Below are 22,867 nucleotides of genomic sequence, written 5' to 3'. Positions count from 1 at the left end.
ACCAGAGTCCGTGCGGCCGCCCTCTCTGTCGGGGCTGTGTGCCCCAGAGACCAGAGTCCGTGCGGCCGCCCTCTCCGTCAGGGCTGTGGGGCCCAATGACCAGAGTCCGTGCGGCCGCCCTCTCCGGCGGGGCTGTGGGGCCCAACGACCAGAGTCCGTGCGGCCGCCCTCTCCGGGGGGGCTGTGGGGCCCAGAGACCAGAGTCCGTGCGGCCGCCCTCTCCGTCGGGGCTGTGTGGCCCAACGACCAGAGTCCGTGCGGCCGCTCTCTCCGTCAGGGCTGTGGGGCCCAACGACCAGAGTCCGTGCGGCCGCTCTCTCCGTCAGGGCTGTGGGGCCCAACGGCCAGAGTCCGTGCGGCCGCTCTCTCCATCGGGGCTGTGTGGCCCAACGACCAGAGTCCGTGCGGCCGCCCTCTCCGTCGGGGCTGTGTGCCCCAGAGACCAGAGTCCGTGCGGCCGACCTCTCCGTCGGGGCTGTGGGGCCCAGAGACCAGAGTCCGTGCGGCCGCCCTCTCCGTCGGGGCTGTGGGGCCCAACGACCAGAGTCCGTGCGGCCGCCATCTCCGGCGGGGCTGCGTGGCCCAATGACCAGAGTCCGTGCGGCCGCCCTCTCCGTCGGGGCTGCGTGGCCCAACGACCAGAGTCCGTGCGGCCGCCCTCTCCGGCAGGGCTGTGGGGCCCAGAGACCAGAGTCCGTGCGGCCGAGCTCTCCGGCGGGGCTGTGGGGCCCAACGACCAGAGTCCGTGCGGCCGCCCGCTCCGTCGGGGCTGTGGGGCCCAGAGACCAGAGTCCGTGCGGCCGCCCTCTCCGGCGGGGCTGTGGGGCCCAACGACCAGAGTCCGTGCGGCCGACCTCTCCGTCAGGGCTGTGGGGCCCAATGGCCAGAGTCCGTGCGGCCGACCTCTCCGTCAGGGCTGTGGGGCCCAATGGCCAGTGTCCGTGCGGCCGACCTCTCCGGCAGGGCTGTGTGGCCCAGAGACCAGTGTCCGTGCCGCTATCCTGTCTCTCACGCCTGTGTGGCCGATAGCTACAGACAATATGGCTGCTCTCTCCCTCAGTGGTGTGTGGCCCAACGGGCAGAGTCAATATCGCTGCCCTTCAGCGCAGGGCTGTTTGGCTGAGAGTTCAGAGACAAGATGGCTGCCCCTCCTCTTGGGGCTGTGCAGTCTAGTGGCACATTGGGGAGGTGGGCTGCCACCCAAGGATGGATGGTGGCCGGGGTAGGGGGACCCAGGCCCTTGTTACTCCCCCCCGGGTCCTACCCCAGGGCCTTGTCCATGGCCAGTGTGTTCGGCACTGAGTCAGTGGGGATCCAGCCAGAACATCTGACGTCACTCAGCATGGCGATGGCTAGTTCTCCCAGGTTACTTCCTACGAGATGTCTCTAGGCCATGGGCTGGGGGTCTCTGGGCTCCCGGCGTGGGAATCTCCCGGAGACTCCGAGCTCCCTTGCACGTCTGCAGGCACCCGGGGATGGGGTTGGGTCTCGGCACCTCGGGGCTCTGCAGTCAGGGGCGTCAGCTGCTTCTGGACTGGAGCCTACAATGTGCATCCTCCATTTTCGGCATCTGCCTAGACCGAGCTGAGCTGCTCCCTTTCACACTGGTGCTCCAGTTGTAGCATGTGCGGCAGGGCTGGGGAGGGGCTTGGCTTCCGCCGCCTAGACTGTGAGGTTATGTGTGACTGGTGCACCCCGGCACATCCTGCTCTGCCTCTTCGCTCTCCTCCTTCCCATGCAGCAGCTGCTTTGCCGTCTCCCAAGAGGTGTGATCAGTGGTGGGCTCGGTTGGCTCCTGTTAGCCTCTAGATGTCTGTAAGAGGGAGAAAGGGCAGGAACACAAATCAGAAGAACAAAACCTTCCAGCAGGGTAGTTTTCCACAGCACAAAACCACCGCACTTTGCTAATGCTCCTTTGTAACTTCCCTGAGAGCTGGCATTGCGTAAAGAGAGCACCCAACCCCCCACAACCTCCGCTACCCTGTGGGCTGGCAATGGATAGAGGGAGTCTGGGAGACTTTCTCCTCTCTCCGCCTGGCTCTGATGACTGAGGGAATCACATGCGAGAAGCTCTGTGAATGTAGGGCTCTGTGCAGTGGGGAGAGATGTCAGACATGGAGCCCAAAGGTGGGGTTGTCCTGACTCTGCAGTAACTTCATTACAGTGAGAGAGATTTCAGAGCTCAGCTACAGGGTTCTGCCCTGTAACCGTGTGTGGGGCTGGGGCAGAAGTGGGGCAGTGATGCACTCATGAAAGGAGTAGGGCTAAGGGGGGCCCCGTGGTACAGCCACTAAAGCCCCTGTGTGCTGCGTTCCAGCCGGGCCGGCTCTGCCTGGCTGGGGCGGGGCGAGGCGGCTCCGTGCGCTGCCATTCCTCTCCCCCCCCCGGCCATTTGGGGATTTAGTTGGGGATCGGTCCTGCGTTGAGGAGGGGGATGGACTAGATGACCTCCTGAGGTCCCTTTCAACCCTGCTAGTGATAGTCTATGAGCTGCTCTTGGCTGTAGGCTCCGCCCCCTACAGCTCCTGTTGGCTGTGAATCATTAATCCCACCCTGGCCCTACTCCTAGCTGCTCCTCACTCCGGCTCCCCTCGGCTCGACCTCCACTAGGCCCCACCACCCCGGCTCCAGCCACTGGGCCCAACCATCTGTGCTTTGGTGTCCGACACCAGCGATATGTAGGAGTCGTTCACCTCCGGGCTTTCCATGCGTATGGCCCTGACTTTGTCAGCTCTGGTTTTCATCTGCCATTGTGCTGCCCCGTCACATGGCTTTATTAGATCCCTTTCAACTTCTTCAAAGTATTCTCTACGCCTCACTGACCTACACAATTGTCTGTCATCTGCCAATATCCACCTCGTTGTTCAGTCCCTGTTCCAAAGATGCTGTTGTACGTACCATAGCAGGACAAAGAGGTCTTCTGTGTCGGTCCCGGTTCCCTAGTCGAATGCGGAACCCGACACGAGATTTCCAAGCTTCTGCAGCCATTTGTAATGTCTATTGAGGATGTGCCCTGTGGTGCTGTCAGACGTCAAAGGCACTTCCTGAAAAGCTGAAACAAAGAGGAAACGGGTTGAAAGCCCCATGGTGCTGATGTAACTGGTGCCTAGGAAACCTCCCCTTCAGATGGCCATTGCCACATGCTATTAGCTACCCAAGAGTCTGCGGGCACAGAAACAACAACTCAGCTACTCCCAAAATAGCCCTGGACAGAGAGGAGACCCCATTCCATGCGTAACTTCCCCCTCCCCCAGCATACACACGCTAAAACACAGGCAGGTGGGAGCAACTCTGCTTGGGATGGAACAGAAAAGTGACAGCAGCAGAGGTGTTAAATGATCCAACATTTACGCACAGATCTGCAGAGAGATTTAGACTCCTAACATCTACTGAAATCCTGTGTGGCCCTGGGTCTTCATTCCTTAAGAGGTCACAGGGAAAGATGTTTCCAATGTGCACTCAGGGGAGTTCCTGTGAGCTGATAACCAAGTTCTGAGTGGTTCCCTGGCCTGAAATCTCTCCATTCCAGGGAGGGCAAGTGATGAATCTTTCCCTACAGAGGGTAATTGTCATCATCATCATCGCCCTTAATAATAACAACAGCCCTTTTCAATTCTGTCAGCCCTTCCTTTAGAGACGTTCTGACCTCTATGAAGACAGTCTCCCGAAACAGCTCTAAGGCTACGTCTATTCTAGGAGCTAGGGATGGAATTCCCCTGCTCCCGTACACATATTGTGGCACCTCGATCAAAGCTCGCGTGACCATCCTTCTTCCTTAAACACTGTCCTTAGACAGAGAGGGACACATTCAAATCTGTGTTCAGGCCCTGTGCTGCACCCCTGTACTTCCCATAGAGGCACAAACACACAGAGGTATTTCCTTACCTTCATACAGGCGGGAGATGCCATCTTCAGTAACTGTTTCAGACAACAAGTCACAGTAATGGTGGATAGTATTTCCTAGACAGACAATGAATCTCATTACTTTTCAAATCCTTCGCTGAAAACTGCGAAAGATGCAGCCATTCCCCCAAGACAGCCCTTGGGAAATTAAATACATTCCTTACACCTGTTCACAAAGCACATTAGATAAAGCATCAGGAGCCTAGAAGTCACTCAGAGACTGATTTCCAAAGGAAATCACTAAGTGATTGGGCAACAAAATGGCAAATGAAATGTAATGTGGATAAATGTAAAGTAATGCACATTGGAAAAAATAACCCCAACTATACATACAACATGATGGGGGCTAATTTAGCTACAACGAGTCAGGAAAAAGATCTTGGAGTTATCGTGGATAGTTCTCTGAAGATGTCCACGCAGTGTGCAGAGGCGGTCAAAAAAGCAAACAGGATGTTAGGAATAATTAAAAAGGGGATAGAGAATAAGACTGAGAATATATTATTGCCCTTATATAAATCCATGGTACGCCCACATCTCGAATACTGTGTACAGATGTGGTCTCCTCACCTCAAAAAAGATATTCTAGCACTAGAAAAGGTTCAGAAAAGAGCAACTAAAATGATTAGGGGTTTAGAGAGGGTCCCATATGAGGAAAGATTAAAGAGGCTAGGACTCTTCAGTTTGGAAAAGAGGAGACTAAGGGGGGACATGATAGAGGTATATAAAATCATGAGTGATGTTGAGAAAGTGGATAAGGAAAAGTTATTTACTTATTCCCATAATACAAGAACTAGGGGTCACCAAATGAAATTAATAGGCAGCAGGTTTAAAACAAATAAAAGGAAGTTCTTCTTCACGCAGCGCACAGTCAACTTGTGGAACTCCTTACCTGAGGAGGTTGTGAAGGCTAGGACTATAACAATGTTTAAAAGGGGACTGGATAAATTCATGGTGGCTAAGTCCATAAATGGCTATTAGCCAGGATGGGTAAGAATGGTGTCCCTAGCCTCTGTTCGTCAGAGGATGGAGATGGATGGCAGGAGAGAGATCACTTGATCATTGCCTGTTAGGTTCACTCCCTCAGGGGCACCTGGCATTGGCCACTGTCGGTAGACAGATACTGGGCTAGATGGACCTTTGGTCTGACCCGGTACGGCCTTTCTTATGTTCTTATGTTCTTATGAGTTTGAATTCACATCATGCTGGTTTCCCCTAGACGCAGCCAAAGAGTTGTTGTGGGCAGGGGATGTTGGTGCGGTCGATAGAGATAAGTTGCTCCCTTCATCTTGGAAGACATGTTAATTTTTTCTCTCTCTCTATCACACACACACATACACTCACACACACAGAGGGCTGGCTTTAGGCAGTGCGGGGCCCAATTCAAACAGTTTCGACGGGGCCTTGGCAAGGATGACAAAAAAACAACAACAACAACAACAACAACAACCACATATATAAAAAAACACGTGGGGCTTGTACTCACCGGGTGGCGCTCTGGGTCTTTGGCAGCACTTCGGCGGTGGGTCCTTCACTCGCTCCAGGTCTTCGGCGGCACTGAAGGACCCACTGCCGAAGTGCCGCCGAAGACCCAGAGCGCCGCTAGGTGAGTAAAAATTAAAAAGACGCCTCTAGCCAGGGAAGGGATCCTCACTGGGTGCAGGGCCCTCTTAGGTGCGGGGCCCGATTCAGGGGAATTGGTGGAATAGGTCTAAAGCCCCCCCACACACACACACACTTACTTTCAGGATTCTGGTGCTGTCGGAGGGAACAGAGCAGCAGTCTAGAAAAGGGCTTTGAAGGAAGCAGGTCAAAAAAGCTCAAGTGAAGTTGCTCTGCTTACCAATGAACAGGGCTGCAGAATGTCTGATTGTTGTCTGTGAGCTTTCCAGGTACTCTAAGGCCTGGAACAGGAATTTGGGGATGTGGCTCTTGTTGTTCTGCATCTAGGAAGAAAGGAGGAAGAAACGCACAATATACAAATGACATGTTCTTCCCACAGCGACTAGTCCAGGGAAGCCAAAGCATAGAGCCAGGTCTTGGCAACAGCCAGTATGAGCCCATGCGCCACAGCAGCACCTCTCTGGAGTTACTATTGTGTTCTCCAGAACCTCAGCTTTCATTTTCAAAGACAAACGTTTGCAGGTCTGACAGTTGAGGAGAAAAATTTCAAAAATGTGAAGGGATTGTAACTCCTGCAGAAACGATCCAGCAGAGAGCCTGGAATAGAGTCCTGCCACCCGACGGAAGCGGATGGGTACTCAGGGTGTGGGGTTAGAAAGGTCTCCCTCAAGTCCCCATTCACCACTCTCAGGGCAAAGGGAATTCACCTACCAAGCACTTCCAGGCACACTTCCGGAGCTGTGTGGAGCCATCCCAGGCCATGCTGCGGAACAGCGTCTTCAAATGAGCCCACCTGAGAAACACTGCGCAGCGGAAGAGCGTCAGTTTGCATCTCTGCAAGAGAAGGTGAGACCAAGAGGGTTCTCACTGAGAGAGGGACAGTCTGGGGGACATGGAGCCTTCCCCGTCCCTTGTTCTCCTGCTTTTCCTGCTAGTGGAGATTCCTGTCATTTGTTGTACACAGGAGTGTGCTCAGGAGAGGGAATTGGCTGGAGCGAGCCAGAGCCGTCCTGTCTTTGGATGGTTTGGAGCGGTTGACCAGGGCCCTGCGCTTTGGGGGGCCCCGCACTTCAGGGGGACGCAGGACGTGGGCCATGCTGGGGCCAGGCGCAGTACTCCCGGTCCCACTATGCTATGCCCCACCTCGCCAGCTCCCAGCGTCGTTCGGGAAATGAGGGGGTGGGAGTTTGGGGGGAGGGGAGGAATAGGGATGAGGCAGGGGGTGGAGCAGGGGTGAGAAGAGGTGGGGTGGCACTTGGGGGAAGAGATGGAGTGGGGCTGGGGCTTAGGGCAGAGTAGGGGGTGTTGTCCCAGGCCCTACACCCCTCTATGGACGGCCCTGGAAAGATTCATAAGAGATCTCCACAGCTCAGTCCTTAGGCGCAAAGAGACTGCATGAGAGCGTGAGTCAGCTTGGGGATCCCAAAGAGTCGGACCAAAGGGGCCCCAGATCAGGCTTCCCTCCACATCCCAGCTGGCCCAACAACAGAGGGCAACGTCCGGTGAATGCTGGGAAGCTGGGACCTGGAGAAGTTCTCTCAGGAGCTCCAGGGAAGAAGTCAGGGCAGCTGCACCCACTTTCCAGAAGGCTGTGGGCAGATATCAGCTCCCTGAACTGAAGGGGCACTTACAGATCTGTGCTCCCTTTTCTCTTGCTGCCTCTTGTTGTGAACCTTTGGATGCAGCAGCCCAAAGGCCTGAGGCCTGTCTTTGCAGGAGAGGGTCAGGGCTCTTTCCCAGAAGAAGGCTTTTCTTCCCAATTGTGCTGTGAGAATGGATGAGGCACTGGGCTCCAGCATGGAGTGAAGCAGGGAGGAGAAGACTCTGCTTGGGCAAGGGGCTCTGGCCATTAATGGAGTGGGGGCCCCAGGGGATTCTGGCTCTTTGCTCTTCAGGAAATAATGACCGTGGCACTTACCAGTGTCACACTCTCATCCCGGTCTTCAAGGTGCAGCAGCAGCGGGAGCAAGCAGTGGATCATTTCCTGCTGCACGATGGGTTTGTCTGGGTCCTTCACGCTGCTCACCACGTTGCCAAGCAGTAAAATGGCAGCGGAGCGCACGCTGTCCCTCTCCTGGCAATGACACACAGGGAGTGGGGAAGCCCGGTTAAAGCCAGGCAGGATCAGAGCATAACGCGACAGAGTCATAATCCGCACGCTGCTCTGGATCCCCTGTGATAACTGACTTGGGTCGCGGGAGCTGTGAGGCCACCAGGCCAGCGCCATAGACATCTTGTGCAGAACAGGGCCTGAGACGCTGTGCAGGGCCGTGCAGCCCCATGGTGTCCTAGACGCAATGTCTGTCTGGAGAGCACAGAATCCTAGACCCCTAGAAGATGAGGGGAGAGGGAGGGAAGGCTGCTGGAGACCGGTCTGGGGAAGGGGAGGAGCGGCTGCTGGAGCCTTGCAGGGAGGTGCTGCTACAAAACACAGCAGTTCTTTTGCTCCTCGGTGCCCCTGAGAGCTGGGCCATTCCCGACCCACCTCTTTACTGCTGGGAATCTCCACCTCTTTGGGGGCCGGTGTTCTCCAGACAGCTGGTCGTCTGCCCAGAGCCAGGCCCCTCTCCCCCAGGCCAGGCTGCAGCAGGGGCTGGGAGCATGGCGCTGAGGCTGAGGTTTGCTGAGAAGAGCTCTGACAGGGAGGTGGCTGAGCAGGAGATTCCCCACCCATGGCAGGGGCACCCCTTGGAGGCTCCATGGCAGGGCTGAGGGGTGGGAGACAAGGGGATGGGGAGAGAGAGACAAGGGCACCAGAGACAGGCGGAGGGGGGGAATGGGGTTCTCCTGTGTTTCCCAGCCTTACGTCATCAATGAAGGGGCGAAGGCTGACTGCAATGTCCTGGGAGATGGAGCCAAGCCCCTCCCCATTCAGGAGGTAGATGATGTGTCCAGCTTGATGCATGGCCCCCATGACACGCCCTCTATCCGTGTCACAGAACATGTCCATGATCGCTGGCAGCTGGGCCCGTAACGATTGCACCTGCAGCAATGGAGAAGGCAGCTCATTACTATCCTGGATGACAGCCTGGGGCATATGCTGGCCCATCCCACTCCAACCTATGAGACACCACGGCTGGCACAGCCGCCCAACGGGGCACAAAGTCATTCTCCTGTCACTCTCTGCCAGCTGCTCACTGTAACCTTTGTCTTTGCTCACCCGCCTCCCCCATTGCATCACATCTGCAATCAGGGGTCAGCTCACGGGAGCAGGGACCACGTCGTGCCTTGATTTGCTCAGTAAAGCACCTCCAACATTCGAGTGCTGTGCATTAAACAACAAGGCTTGTGTGGGGATCTCGCTCTCATTGCTGAGCTATTCGATAGACATCGGCTTCCTCGGTCCCCCGGGCAATCCACGCCCCTCACCTTTTCTGGCTGGAGCACAATACTGCCAAGGCCTCGCAGACTGAGCCGACGTACAATGGGGTTTTTATCTTGGGTCCATTCCATGAGCTGCGCCTGGAGCTCTGATTTTGTCATTATTGTCTCAATGGAAGGACTCTGGAGAAACTGGAAAGAGCCAAATCAACATCGGGTTGAGGAGCAGAGGTCTTCCTGTGGGATCTGTTCCCTGGACACTCATCTTTACCAAATGGCCACTTACTCCCATACAACATCTCCGGTGTGTAGGGAGCCAGTTGCTGCTCTTTCAGTTGGTTCATTCCCAGAACTTAGACTAATGCACAAGTCACAAATAAACCCCCAGGGAAAGGGGAATCTCCAGGCCCCACTGAGTGCCATGGAGAGACCCCTGGGGCAGAAGAAAAGCAGAACCCCAGGAAAAGGTGAGGAGAGAAGCATGGCCTTGGGGCACCGGAGAAACATCTCCTCTTGTCACATGATCCCACCTAGGCACATCCAGGCAGGAGCGATCTCACCCTGTCTCTCCCTCCCTCTCTGTGCCATGCCCCACCACCATCCATGTGCGGAGAGGAGCTAGCTGGCTGGAAGGCTGCTGAGCTGCTGACAATGTGCCCAGAGCTTACTGGCCTGAGCTGCTCTCCAGAAAGCCCACTTGTGCCTGTCAAGTAAAGAATCTCACCTCAGTGCAGAAAGTTATGGCGATATTTCTCTGCTCCTCCTCCTTCTCCCTTTGAACAGTGGTGATGGCCTCTCTGAAGACGGCAGGGAGCTGAGGGTTCTCAAACTCAATCATGGCTCTGGAACATGGAGCAGAAAGTCCCTTGTGGTTATCAAGGGGGAGAGAGAGTTCCTCTCTAGTTGCTGGGCTGAGATGGCAGCCTGGAACAGAGGAACATTTCACACGGAAATCCCAGTCCCAAGAGAGACCCACTGAAGAGGAAACTTTGGGCTCCTACCTTGCAATCAGGCCAACACCCTGCGAATAGTAATATCGTGAAGATATCATGTCCCAACCCTGCTGAAATTGGATGCTGGCAAATTCCTTCCAGTATCCGGGCATGGAAAAAAGAGTCTTCACAGCCTCCACCGACGTGCTAAAGACAAAAAATACCAGTGTCAGGCAACGAGATCAGCCCCAAGCATGGCAAAGCTGCACACGCCCTGGCACACACAGTATGGACAGCAGGAGCTAGCCTCCCCGAGGATAGATCCAGTGTGATATCATGGTGCTTCCCTGCCCAATGGGCCCTGTCGACACTGCAGTTCCATTGAGTTTGTAACCAGTTAGTGACACTGTAGCTTCTGAAGATGGTTGGTGTCATCACTCAATGCGGTTGAATACTTGATTCTTTACTGTGACAGGTAACAGGACTCAAGCGGGCATGTGGGGCCAGATCCTTAGTTGGTGTAAGCGAGCCTGGGCTAACTATAGCACCCGAACTAATGATGGCCATGAACAGCCCACATGTGATTAGCAGAACAAATCTGTTCTTCCTTTTCCTTTCAGTCATTACCTTAGGGGGTTGAGGCAGCTGGATCCCTCCTCGGGGCTGGATGTCGTGCTGGCCATGTAGGTCCCTGGCAAGTGCAGATCCATCACATACTGCACTTGCCTGACGCAGAGAATGAGCATCTGGGGATACATTTCCAGGATGGCTTCTCGGTATCCCCATAGGAAAAGGACCTCGTAAATGGTCCTCATTGCCTGGAGGGGGGAAAGAATTTCACTCCACTATCCCAATCTGCCACCTGCCCCCATTGCCATTCGCTATTGTCCTTTTCTCGGGTCTCATTTCCTCCCCAGCCTATTACAAAAGAGGATTGGCTCCTGAGAGGGGAGGAGACATTTGGAGGGTCCTGAACCTTCACCCATTCCTGGAACGGAAGCAGGATGGAGCCCTACGGAACGGTCAGAAGAGTCTGGATGACGTTATTCCCCATTATTTCGCTTAATGGTGCAGACTCTGTGCTTTGGGTTTCCAGCCATGACTGGACGGGCTGAAACCATCCTGAGGAGATCTGTTCTTGTAGCCCCAGTGTTTCTGGCCCAGTCAAAAGTACCGGACATCGCATGATCCCATGCTGGGAAGATTTCTAGTCACAATTTAGAGAGCCAGAAACCTGGATACTTCCAAGAGACACCCAAACTGCACCTGCTCACTAAAGAGCCACCTAGAGCAGCAAACAGAGCCAGGGCACCAGCAGATAAACCGCTTCAGATCAGTAACTTTTCCTGGGCGAAGCTTTATTTACACCTCTTTGGTTTGCTAGGAGGTGGCCAGGACACACCAAGGCCTGGTCTGCATTACAGAGTTATGTCAACGCAAGGCCCCTCACCCAGCATCACCCTAACTATGGAATTTCCTTCTCATTGGCAGAACTGCTCCTTGGTGCCAAATTCATAACTCCACCTCCACAAGTGGCAGAGAGTCCAGGTCGATGCAGTGTCAGTGTAGACACAACGTCCCGTACGTCAACTGGCTTTCAGGAGCCTTCCCACAATGCCCCACACTGACCGTACAATCGAGACGAGCGCTTCTGGTGAGGACATGCACTGCCGACACAAGCAGCAAAGTGCAGACACACACACAGGATAGAATTGCTGTGGCGGCTGTATGCCGAGGTTACGCAGGTCGGCTTCATTGTGTAGTGGAGCCGTGGCCTGAAGCTAAGGAGTGAAGCTCCCCCCCACACACAGATGCACCACCCTCCCCGCGGTGGCGGGTTCTCAAAGTGACATCTCAAATCTCACTTACAGCCAGGGACACATTGCCGCTCTTCTCCTCCCGGCGTCTCTGCTGGAGCTTGTCCAGCAGCTGCTGCAGCACCTCCCTGGGGAGCTGTGGTTCTTCCCCCAAGGCCTTCCACAGCTCAATGGCACATCTGCAGATTCAGAAAGAGAAGTGAGACCTTCCCTGCTTGGCCACCTCTTGCCCTCCCCAGGGAGAGGCTTGGAAAGCGGGCAGGAAAGGCGTCTGTGAGAGGAGACACCGATTGGTGCAGGGAGGCTGAGGCAGGGCAAGTCCCGTCAGCGAAGGTTGTATTTATTCCTTTCCCCTAATGGGTTGTTGTTCCTGAAGCTTGCACCGCTGTTTCCAGGACAGTGACCATGATCTGACCACCGAGTGACCAGCACAGTGTGACCACCAGACTGTGCAACATTCTGCTCTGTTACGCTAGGCTCAGTCCTGAGGAACTTGCCTGACCTCAGTGGAGTTCCTCTGGCTATTTGGGGGTGTAACTGAGACCCAGCATTTGGCCAAGTGTCTCTTAGCAGCTGAATCCTACTGCAGTGTGGTGGACGGGTCAGACACTGACTCAGAACATGCCCTGATAGGAGAGGGTTCAGGGGAGATTGTACTGCTCAGTGTGACAGAGCTGGAAGGAAACTAGTACTGAAATCCCCCTCCTCTCTTCTCTCCATTCTTGCTGATCTAACCACTCCTGGTCCCCCCAGGCATCCGCACAGGAAGACTGCAGACAGATCCAAAAGGCTTCCAGTCATTTGACTTCCAAGTTTGGTGAGGAAGGTCGGAGATGGTGGTCAAGCCCTGGGGACACTGAGAACTAGGTTGGACAAACCAAGAGCAAATGGTCTGGATTTAAGGTCTTTAGGAAGCTTGACTGAAATTCTGTGCCAACGCTGCAGAGTTTCTATAGCTTCTGAGCACAGACCCTGGAAAAGCACTGGGGCTGCTTCAAGGAATTCAACCTGAAAGGTTTACAAATCAAACATTCAAATCAATATGAAAACCAACACTGTATTCCTCTGGTAACGGAACTGGGTAAGAAATTCAGTTTCTTTCATGCTGCTCTTCAATTCTCTCTCCCATGTGACACAGATTTGTCTATGGTCAGTGCAGAACTGCATTGCAGAGGATGCTGAGGAAAGATGGAGTTTTGACCTCTGGCGAGGGTCCAGTTGGGTTTCACGGCCCCTAGGCACATGCAGTGGTGAGCTCCAGCCGGTTCGCAGCGGTTCACACGAACTGGTTGTTAAATTTAGAAGCCTTTTTAAAACCGGTTGTTCCAGGACAACCAGGTTCTAAAAAGTTTTTAAATTTAACAAAGCTCGGGCAGCTGTCCATCCACCCCAGCTCACCTCCCCCTCTCCCCTGAACGCTCCGCCCTCCTTCTCCTCCCCCTCCCCTGCTTCCCACGAATCAGATGTTTGCGGGAAGCCTGAAACGAGGAGCAGGCAGGTAAGCCGGGTGGGGCGGACGGCGTGTGTGGCCCAGTCCAGCTCCACTTTGAGTGGCTCCCCCTGGCCCCAGCCAAGCTCCCCAGCCCAGTCTGGTCCCGGCTGAGCAGCTCCGACACGGCCCAGCTTGGGACCCACAGCACCGGCTCCGGTGCCGGCCCGGGGAGTCAGGCCCCATGGCTCCGGCCCCGCTGCCGGCCGAGTGGCTCCAGCCCGACCCGGCCCGGAGAGTCGGGTCCTGCGGCTCCAGCCGAGTGGCTCGGCCCCGGCCCGGCCCGGGGAGTCGGGCCCCGCGGTTCCGGCCGAGCGGCTCGGCCCCGGTGCCGGCCCGGGGAGTCGGGTCCCGCGGCTCCAGCCGAGCAGCTCTGGCTCCGGTGCCAGCCCGGGGAGTCGGGCCCCGGTGCCGGCCGAGCGGCTCCAGCCCGACCCGGCCTGGAGAGTCGGGCCCCGCGGTTCCAGCCGAGTGGCTCGGCCCCGGCCCGGCCCGGGGAGTCGGGCCCCGCGGTTCTGGCCGAGCGGCTCGGCCCCGGTGCCGGCCCGGGGAGTCGGGTCCCGCGGCTCCAGCCGAGCAGCTCTGGCTCCGGTGCCAGCCCGGGGAGTCGGGCCCCGGTGCCGGCCGAGCGGCTCCAGCCCGACCCGGCCTGGAGAGTCGGGCCCCGCGGTTCCAGCCGAGTGGCTCCGGCCCCGGTGCCGGCCCAGGGAGTTGGGCCCCGCGGTTCTGGCCGAGCGGCTCGGCCCCGGTGCCGGCCCGGGGAGTCGGGCCCCGCGGCGCCGGTCGTGGTCCTGGCGGAGTGGACCCGGTCCGGCTCCAGGCAGTGTGGTAAGCGGGCAGGGAGGGGGTGGGTTGTGGGGGGTTGGATAGGGGTCAGGGCGGTCAGAGGGCAGGGAACAGGGTGAATGAATGGGGGCAAAGGTCCCGGGGAGCAGTCAGGAAAGAGCAGGGGTTGGATGAGGTGGTGGGGGCACTCAGGGACAGAGAGAAGGGGTGGTTGGATGGGGTAGGAGTCCTGGGGGCCCATCGAGAATGAGAGGTGGGGTTGGGTGGGTGGCAAGGGGCAGTCAGGGGACAGGGAAGGGGGGGATGGGTCAGGGGTCCTGGGGGGGGGTGTCAAGAAACATGAGGGGTTGGATGGGGCACGACCCCCCCCCCCCGGGGGGAGAGGAGGGAACTGGTTGTTAATATTTTGGCAGCTCATCACTGGGCACATGGGGACTGTGTTATAAACACCTCAGCTGGATGACTCTGCAAAGTGATCGGCAATAACCAGCAGGACTCAGAGTTCACAACGTATTGAGATGAAAAGAGGCACTCACCCATCTCAGAGCTGTTATTGCTGGCTGTCTGCAGACTCAGGCAGGCTGCACGGCATTTACGCTATGGTCACGTGTGGATCATTTATTTATTTTGCAACAATTAGGTCTTGAACTTTCTGTCTGAAGAGATTTACCTCTCCTGTGCAGCGCCATAAGGATGAGTGTGTTTTTTCACCACTTCCTCAGCCATGGAATAACTAGGGATCTGACTACAGGTAACAATCCTGCACTGGTCCCCAGGGGACAGACAGATCGACCTCATGGACCTTTTCCATCTCTGCCTTCTCTCACACAATAGGGAGCAGCCAGACCTCATGACCCAGGGATGTGGAGTGAGCCCCAAAGTCATTTATTGGCCCTGTACTGGATGGGAGAGGAAGTGGGGTGACCCATAGAAATCAGGACAGTGCTGGACTTCCCCAGAAAACTGGCAAGTCTCCATCCTGGGGAGTGCAGGAGGAGGGTTGGTTCCTCAGTGGTTGGGCCTGGGCATCTCCTCTTAGTGAGCATGGACAGCTCTCTGCACAGCAGGAAACTCCCTCCAACTGCGTGAGCCCGACGGACCCTTCCCGGACTGTGGCCTGTCAGTAGAAGCAGGAAGAGAAATAATGGCCTGAGGTGATAACAGAGCAGCTCCCTACCTGTCCGAGGACAGCGTGTGCGCCACACAGCTCAGAACCACGTCCTGGGGGTGGGAACGAGCCAGCAAGGCCGTGGCCCTCAGTGCTGCTTTTCTGGCTCTGGGATTACAGACGTTGTCCAGCCAGATTAAGATACGTCCCACGACGTCTCCAACCTGGAAGAATGCCAGAAAGTTGAGGGATGGATTTATCCATGAGTGGCAACCTCCCAGGTAACCCCTCCTGGCAGCCCTGCAAGCCGCCTCTCACCTCGGTTGCCCATCTTGGCTCCTCCATAATCTGAAGAAAGAGGCTTGACAAGTCCAGGAACCCCAGCCTTCCTGAGGTCTGGTTTAGCACCTTAAAGCTCAGAAACACACACAAAAGCCTTCCCCCAAACCTTACCGTGGGCACAGCCCAAACTCCCCTGCTGTCCCAGGGCCTTCCCTGCCTTAGCAAACTGCTCTCAGCCCTGCTCTCAAGGGCTTCCCTGCAGGAGCCTTTCCTCCTTCTCTGCAACTTCCTGCTGATCTCTCTAGCACAATCAGTTCCTCCAGGCCCGTGCTTCTCAAGCCAGTTTCCATTGTGGGCCCCATATGTGCTGTGTGGGGCACGTCCAATACCACCTGTTTGGCCCTGAGGATGTCCCAGGTAGAGAAGCGCTGCTCCAGACCCAGCTGGTTCCACTGATGTACCCCAGAGCCCATCCCAGCGATGGCAGGCAGGGCTAGTTGGACGGGGCTAGCCAGCTCCAGGCCCCAGCCCTAAGGAGAACCTCTGCACTGCGGGATGTTAAAACCTGCCGTAACCAATCTCAAAGCCGGGTCTCTAACCTCGGGCTCAGGCTATGGCACTGGGAACAGCAGTGCAGACCTGGAGACTTGGGCTGGAGCCCAGGCTCTGAAGCCCCCTCCTCCCCAGGCTTCAGAGCTCCAGTTCCAGCCCAAGCCCAGAAGAGGCTGCGTTGCCGTTTGGCCCCACAGTGCCAGCCCTGGGAGCCCACGTCCGTAGGGCCAGGCTTTCCGGCTCCTGCTGCAGAGTTTGCAGCACAGGGTGGACAGACCCGAAAGGGACAAGCCGCCCCCTCGGGCTCTTCCATGAGGAACTGGTCATTGCTCTTTCCTCTCTCGAACAAGGAGCAGGAGCTACAACCCGGGTGGCTGGATTCTGGTGCCCTGTTCTGCTAGCAGGAGTTAGAGCCCTGCACAAATCAATCTGCTGATTGGGGGCCATTTGTTAACTTTCCCCTCGGACCTGCTGGAAACAGGGAACTCGGTCAGAGACAGGGACGACCTGCAGGAAACCCCAGGAACAGGCAGGTTTGGGGAGGAAGCTCAGGCTGAGGAGTCTGTTCGTTTATTAGTTTCTGAGTTTCCAGGAAAGCCAAAGCCCAAGAAGGGAATAAGTCTGCACTTAGGCGCCATGGGCAGGCGGTATCTGGGGAAGGGCAGGAATGTCACCTATTTCCAGGCCGAGCGATTGAAGGCAACGTTTAAAGGACTGCAGGGAATGTGAACCCTGATTCCTTTCTCGATAACCCCACCTGCGCAGGCTTGGGCAAATCAAGGAGCTCTCTGGGCTTCAGTTTCCCCAGGTGTCAAACGGGTTGAATTCCTACCTCCCAGGAGGGCGGTGGAGCTTCATTAATCAGGGGGAATAATGACTCTGAGAGCCTCCTACCCAGGGGATGTAGGAATGAAGTCTGCCAGAAACCTCCCTAGGCCAGTCTAATTCACGGGGGAGGCACTCAGATCCTGTGGGGATGGGCAGCAGGATCAGAGCTTGGGAGAGACAGAGAGAAAAGTGCAAAGCCAAATTCCTCCTGATCCTTCAGCTGGAAAAACAAGGCCCCGCAGCATGTCTGAGGAAACCAGTGTGGAGGCCCATGGGCAGACTAGGTAAGTGCTGCGCTGCCAGGGCCGGGGCTATCGCTCCCCTTCAGTGGGGCTGGGCTGTCCTCAGGGAGGTGTCAGAGCTCCAGCGGGCAGAGAACACGCTAAACACCGGACGCTGCGGATCCCCGCGGCCAAGCGATGAAGGGAAAGGGGCTCAGCCAACCCTCACAGCACCATGCCCGTGTGTCCCAGGAACGGTTTCCTAGGAGAGGAAATTCTCCCCTCCCCCTCTCTGCGCAGCATCCCCCTGCCCCACGGCGGGAGTCTCTTACTCTCTCCATCTTGTCTCCGTGTAGAGATACGATGGTCCTCAGCTCTTCCTCGGCGGCTTGAAATCGCTCCAGGGTGGGTGTCGTCAGACCCTTCACAGCTCTCATCAGCAGGGCTTGGAGCTGGGCTGAGGGAAGCTGTTCCCCGGGGGTCTGCAATGAACAGGGACAGAGCCTGTCGGGACTGAGTATTTCCATTGCTCAGCTGCCCTGGAACAGTCTGTCCCGGCGGGAGGCTGGCAGCGCCCCGTGAGCGTGGAGTCTCCGGCTGAGCCCTTTTCTTAACAAACCTCAACAGGTGCCGAGGTTTCCTCAGTCTTTCATACGCTTCCCCCTCCCCCCTGCCTGAGAAGAGATGGGAGCCGCTCAGCCGGTGCTGGGACCCCAAGGGCACCCCATTTCCTCCCTCTCTAGCCCCTCCCCCCAGGAAGCCCAGCTTTTGCTGAGAAAGCCTCATTGGCCTGCAAAGCCCAGTCAAGTTGCTTGTTGAGTGCAGCCGAGGGGTCACTGCAGAACCTGCCCCATGTCCCATCCCACCCCGAGCGCCTGAGCAGATTGGCTCAGCAACTCTAGCAGCCCACAGTGTCTGCGAGGAAAGGACTGAGAACAGGGCCCAAGCGGAAATGCCTCTTCCTTCCCCACCCTGCAGCGTGTGGTGCTGCCACAAAACAGGCAGGAATCGCCAGCAGGACAGAAAGTAGCTTCGAATGAAGGAGCAAGTCTGCCTGGCTGAGGAGAATCCCAAACTGTGGGCCTCTGGGGCCAGCCCCCCGTGGGTCAGAACTCACTGGGCACAATGTTACTGCAGGGGGGCTGGTTCCAGGGTCACCTAAACCCAGGGCCTGGGGTGCTGAAGGCCTTTGCCCTGGTGTCTCAGGCACCTCCTGAGTGTTACTGCAGCTGGCCAGCGCGGCTGGATTAGCCCCGTCTGTCCTGGACGCCAGCAGCTGAGGATGCAGTAGAGCACACCAGAGCGACACACTCGCATGGATACTCCTGGCAGAGGGGATCCAACCTGGGATTTCTGGAGTTTAGTTCAGGAGCCTCTCCCGCAGCAGCTAAAACCCAACCGGCTGTTAGCTAAGGCTCTAGAACAGACTCCTTTGATCTCTGTCTCTAAGTGGTCCTGGTGCCACTAGACGGGCCAGAACACCCCACCCAGCAGGTGCGTGGGTTACCCCTACAAGTGCAGGGAGGGGCCTGGTAGGATTTTCAGCAGTGCCTGTGTCCCATGGAGACTGCATCAGAATCAGGCACCTGAGTCAGGCACTTCTGCGAATCCCACTAAGCACCTCTGAACTTCCTGAGGTCCCTGAACCCCTTTGTCAACCTGGGCCTCGTTCAAGCAACCCAGAGAAACTCGTAAAGACTGGCTGGAGTCGATCACACTTGAAGAGTGTTTCCTTTCAGCTCCCTGAGCAAGGGGCAGGTAGGTCTCCTGTCAGAGATCCCAGCTCCGGGAGATATTAATACACCCAGCAGGGGAGGCTTTCCAATAGCACAGTCACAAAGCGTCATTACCATGGTCATATGGGAGCTGCTTGGTAATGAGGGGGTGGGAGTGCGCTCTTCTTCCTGCTCTTCTGGGCTCCCTTCTTCCCACTTCCCCTGCGACTCCGACGCCTCCTTCTTCGTCCCTGGAGCAGAAAGAAACATTCGTAACATTTCCCTTTTCCATGTAGTATCCCTGCTTTACAGAGGATGGAAGTCGGGCCCAGAGCCCTGAAGTGAATTGCCCAGGGTCAGACTGAAGGTTGTTGGCAGCTAAGCAGAGAACTCCGATCTCATGGCTCTTCGCTGGGGGCTTTTACCACACGAGGCTTCCTCGGACCTGGGGGCCAGTTTCTTTGCCGTGGTGTTTTCTACTCGTCCCCTCCCCTTGCACACCTTCCCTGTCAGTGATGGGCAACGGGCCTCATTTGCATTTAACCCCCCAAGAAGTAATGGCTCAGCTCTGCTACGGTTCCCAGCTGGGACCTGCTGAGACCTCTGGAGCATTTTACTGATGAAACGGACCCGATCCAGGAGACAAGAAATTATTTCCTACAACATCCAGCCTCTCTGTTCCCCGTACAGCCCGGAGCAATGTTAGTACTCCCCACCCCACAGCGCCAGACCCCCAGAGGGGGGTGACCTGACACACTCAGCTCTCCCCACCTCAGAGATGGACCTCGGCCACCCTTGCCAAAAGGATCTGGCACTAAATGGATTCCAGAGTCTGAGGTACCCATCAGGGCCGGCTCCAGGCACCAGCCGAGCAAGCTGGTGCTTGGGGCGGCAGATTCCAAGGGGCGGCAGTCCGTCCAATCCCATTTTGGGGGGGGGGGGGCTTTGCTGCTTCCGCCGCCTCGGCAGGTTTTTTTCTTTTTGGTTTGCGGCAGCGCAGAGGAGGGGAGCTGCTGGGAGCGGTGCCAGGTCTGCAGCAAGCCCGGCACGGCAGCCCGCCCACCGGAGCGGCGTGGAGCCCTCCCAGCAGGCGGCGCGAGCACCCCGCTTAAGGAAGCCCTGGCCGCCCCCCTTGTCTCCACCCCCCGCGCTAGCTGGAGTGTGCACTCCGCTGCCCGGGGGCTGCAGGGCTCGGAGTCCCCCTGCACCCGTGTTCCTGTCGCCCCACAGGTATTTTTTTTCTTTTTGGTTTTTTATTTTTTCTTCCCGTCGGTGCTCCGGCCGGCTGGGCGGTTTGTTTCACACACACCCCCCCCTCCGCTGCTCCGACCGGCCAGCAGGTTTCCTGCTGCCCCCTCCTTTGCTGCTACGGCCGGCAGGTTTGTTCACCCCCCTTCGCTGCTCCGGCCGGCTGGGCGGTTTGTTTCACGCCCCCCCCCCCCCGTCGCTCCGACCGGCAGGTTTGTTTCGCGCCCCCCCTTCGCTGCTCCAGCCAGCAGGTTTGATTCATCCCTGCCCCCGCCCCCTTCGTCACTCCGACCAGCTAGCAGGTTTCCCACCCACCCCCTTTGCTGCTCCGGCCAGGAGGTTGGTTTCCCACCCCCCCCACTTCGCTGCTCCGGCCGGCCGGTTTGTTTTGAGCCCCCCCCTTGTTGCTCCGACCGGCCGGCAGGTTTCCTGACCCCCCCTTTGATGCTCCGGCCGGCTGGCTGGCAGGTTGGTTTCCCCCCTTTGCTGTTTCCGCTGGCTGGCAGGTTTGTTCCCCCCAACCCCATCGCCACTTCAGCCCCTGCACAATTTTTTTTTTTTTTTTTTTTTTTGCTTGGGGTGGCAAAAAAGCCAGAGCCGGCCCTGGTACCCATCGCTGTCCCGTGAGAAGGCCCTGATGTGTAAGGCTCGTAGGGTGACTGGTGTGAGTATTCCTCACATGCTCCTCGCTAACCATGTGGATTGAATCCTCACCTGTAGGATCCAGTTCAACTTTCCCTGTATCCTCCTGCAGCTTCACCTCCTCTGACTCCACCTGGTTCTCAGCTGCTATCTTCTTCCGGGACAAGTGCCTCCACCTTCTTTGTGAGGAAATTGTTCTCTCCTCATCCCTGTCTGCCATCGAGGTGTCAGATTGGCTACAGACACAGAGTCTCTTCATGCCTGACAGGATGGACCATGAACATTTCCTTCTCTGGGGCTTCTCTGGCAAGGCCTGTTCTTGCTGGCTAAAGTCAGAGCATGCCCCCATTGCTACAGGTTGGACAAGCACTTTGTGCACATGGATCTCTCTGTGCTCCCTAGAGACGAGTCTTTGGAAAAAGGAATGAAGCCTGGAATAGAAAGAAGGAGGAAATGGGTTTTTCTGTCATTCTCTAAAGGAAGGGAATTAGTTTGCCCAGGATTCACAGGTCCAGGAGACCGGTCTTTTGAAGCCATCTGCTCCTCTAATAGCCAGGACTGGTTCATACAACCGAGAACATAAGCAACCCAAGACCACCCATCCTGGGTCCAACCAAAGGTCCATCTAGCCCATTATCCTGTCTTCTGACAGTAGCCAGTGCCCCAGAGGGAATGAACAATACACCTACATTAGACAATCATTACATGAGACAAAAGGTTTCTATTCACAACTGGAAGGCAAGGAGTGCATTGGGGCAACTCCAGAGGAAATACTATTTATGGAGATATCAGTCTAAATTCTACACGAGTTTTGTTATCTTCCCTTTAGGTGATACCCTGGAAATTCACCCCCACTCGTCTGCTGAAAGATAAAACAGTGGAAATCTGCCTCCAGAGAAGGTGAAAGGCTGGCGCAGGAGGGAGCTGAAAGATGTTTTTGTTCAAATCAAAACGGAACGTTGAGACCTGACTGTTGCAACCCTGGCCCCCACCAGTCCCTAGGACGTGGGTGGCCGACCTGAGCCTGAGAAGGAGCCAGAATTTACCAATGAACATTGCCAAAGAGCCACAGTCATATGTCAGCAGCCCTCATCCACTACCGCCCCAGCCCCCAGCATCTCCCTTCCACTGGCAGCCCCCGCAATCAGCGCCTCCCCCTCCCTCCCCACTCCTCCCGCCCGCTGCAATCAGCTGTTTGGCAGTGCGCAGGAGGCTGTGGTGGGGAGGGGGGAGGATCAAGGGCATGGCAGGCTCGGGGGAAGGGGCAGGGGCCTTGGGGGAAGGGGTGGGGTGGTGGCAGGAGCTGGGGCAGAGCAGGGGGTTGAGCAGTGAGCACCCCACAGCGTATTGGAACGTCAGCATCTGTAGCTCCAGCCTGGGAGTCAGCGCCTATGCAAGGAGCTGCATAGTAACCTCTGAAGAGCCACATGCGGCTCCGGAGCCACAGGCTGGCCACCCCTGGGCTAGGAGAAGGAGGCACCAACCTGTCATGTGCGATCTAAGGAGCAGGAACAGAATCTGGGAATTACCTTCTGTAAAAACTCATCTTCGTTCGAACACCTGTGGAAATAGCTGATTCAAGAAGTTGTTGAGAGATGGCTAGTCCGCGTCTATCAGCAGCTCCTTGGGTCACCAGCCGTTGTCAACCAAGCCAGTTGGCAGACTGAAGGCAGGGCAAGAATGCTGAAGCAGAACATTCTTTGCTGTTGGGATACGTGACATCACAATAAACTTAACCATAAACACCCCTGGACACCCACCCAGAGAGACACACACACACAAGAGTTTGTAACATTAACCACAGTGAGAGAGACACCCAAAATCTCTAGGGATTTTGATTTGGAGGAGGGGGATTATAGACTCCAATTGCATGGGTGCTCTGGGCGTGAAGCACCCACAAGGAAAAATTAGTGGGTGCTTAGCACCCACTGGCAGCCAAGCTCTCCCCTGCCTGCAGTGCGTCTCGCATGCAAGTGGCCCCAGTGAGCAACTCCTCCTGCTCCCTCCCAGCACTTCCTGCCCACCACAAAACAGCTCTTTCATGGAATTCAGGATGCTCCAGGAGGGTCGGGGTGGAGGGGGAGATGGTATACTTGGGGGAGGAGATGGAGGAGAGGCGAGGTGGGGTGGGATAGAAGTGGGGCGAGGGTGGAACAGGGTTAGGAAGAGAGGGGGCAGAGGAAAGGGTTGATTTGGGGTTGCGGCGGGGCAGACCAGGGAAAAGGTGGGGCGGTGCTTTGGGGAAGAGGTGGAGTGGGGGAGGGGCCTGGGGCAGAGCGGAGTTGAGCACCACTGGCCAGAGGGGAAGTCAGTGCCTACTGAGGGGATGGACAAAGGACTGATAGACTCATAGAAGATGAGGGTTGGAAGGGACCTCAGGAGGTCATCCAGTCCAACCCCCTG

The 22,867-nt window shown here is 56.6% G+C and overlaps 1 protein-coding gene across 1 annotated transcript; it reads right to left on the bottom strand.

Annotated features, from left to right (window-relative positions):
- Positions 1 to 909: 909 nt before the first annotated feature.
- On the bottom strand, positions 910 to 22,138 carry LOC123372306 (maestro heat-like repeat family member 5). The gene is made up of 17 exons (XM_045020312.1): positions 21,994 to 22,138; positions 20,537 to 20,895; positions 18,710 to 18,825; positions 17,192 to 17,341; positions 15,046 to 15,200; positions 11,646 to 11,772; positions 10,404 to 10,594; positions 9,846 to 9,983; positions 9,569 to 9,686; positions 8,893 to 9,036; positions 8,330 to 8,506; positions 7,442 to 7,597; positions 6,235 to 6,357; positions 5,744 to 5,846; positions 3,886 to 3,960; positions 2,899 to 3,052; positions 910 to 1,813 (listed from the first exon to the last, which is right to left on the bottom strand). The coding sequence occupies exons 1-16, from the start codon at positions 22,008 to 22,010 to the stop codon at positions 2,940 to 2,942; spliced, it is 2,262 nt and encodes a 753-aa protein (XP_044876247.1). The 5' UTR covers positions 22,011 to 22,138; the 3' UTR covers positions 910 to 1,813; positions 2,899 to 2,939.
- Positions 22,139 to 22,867: the final 729 nt, after the last annotated feature.

This window comes from Mauremys mutica, chromosome 6, assembly GCF_020497125.1.
Source record: "Mauremys mutica isolate MM-2020 ecotype Southern chromosome 6, ASM2049712v1, whole genome shotgun sequence".
NCBI lineage: Eukaryota > Metazoa > Chordata > Testudines > Geoemydidae > Mauremys > Mauremys mutica.
Note: the sequence above shows the minus strand (reverse complement) of the source record. Positions and strands in the feature narration are given on the sequence as shown.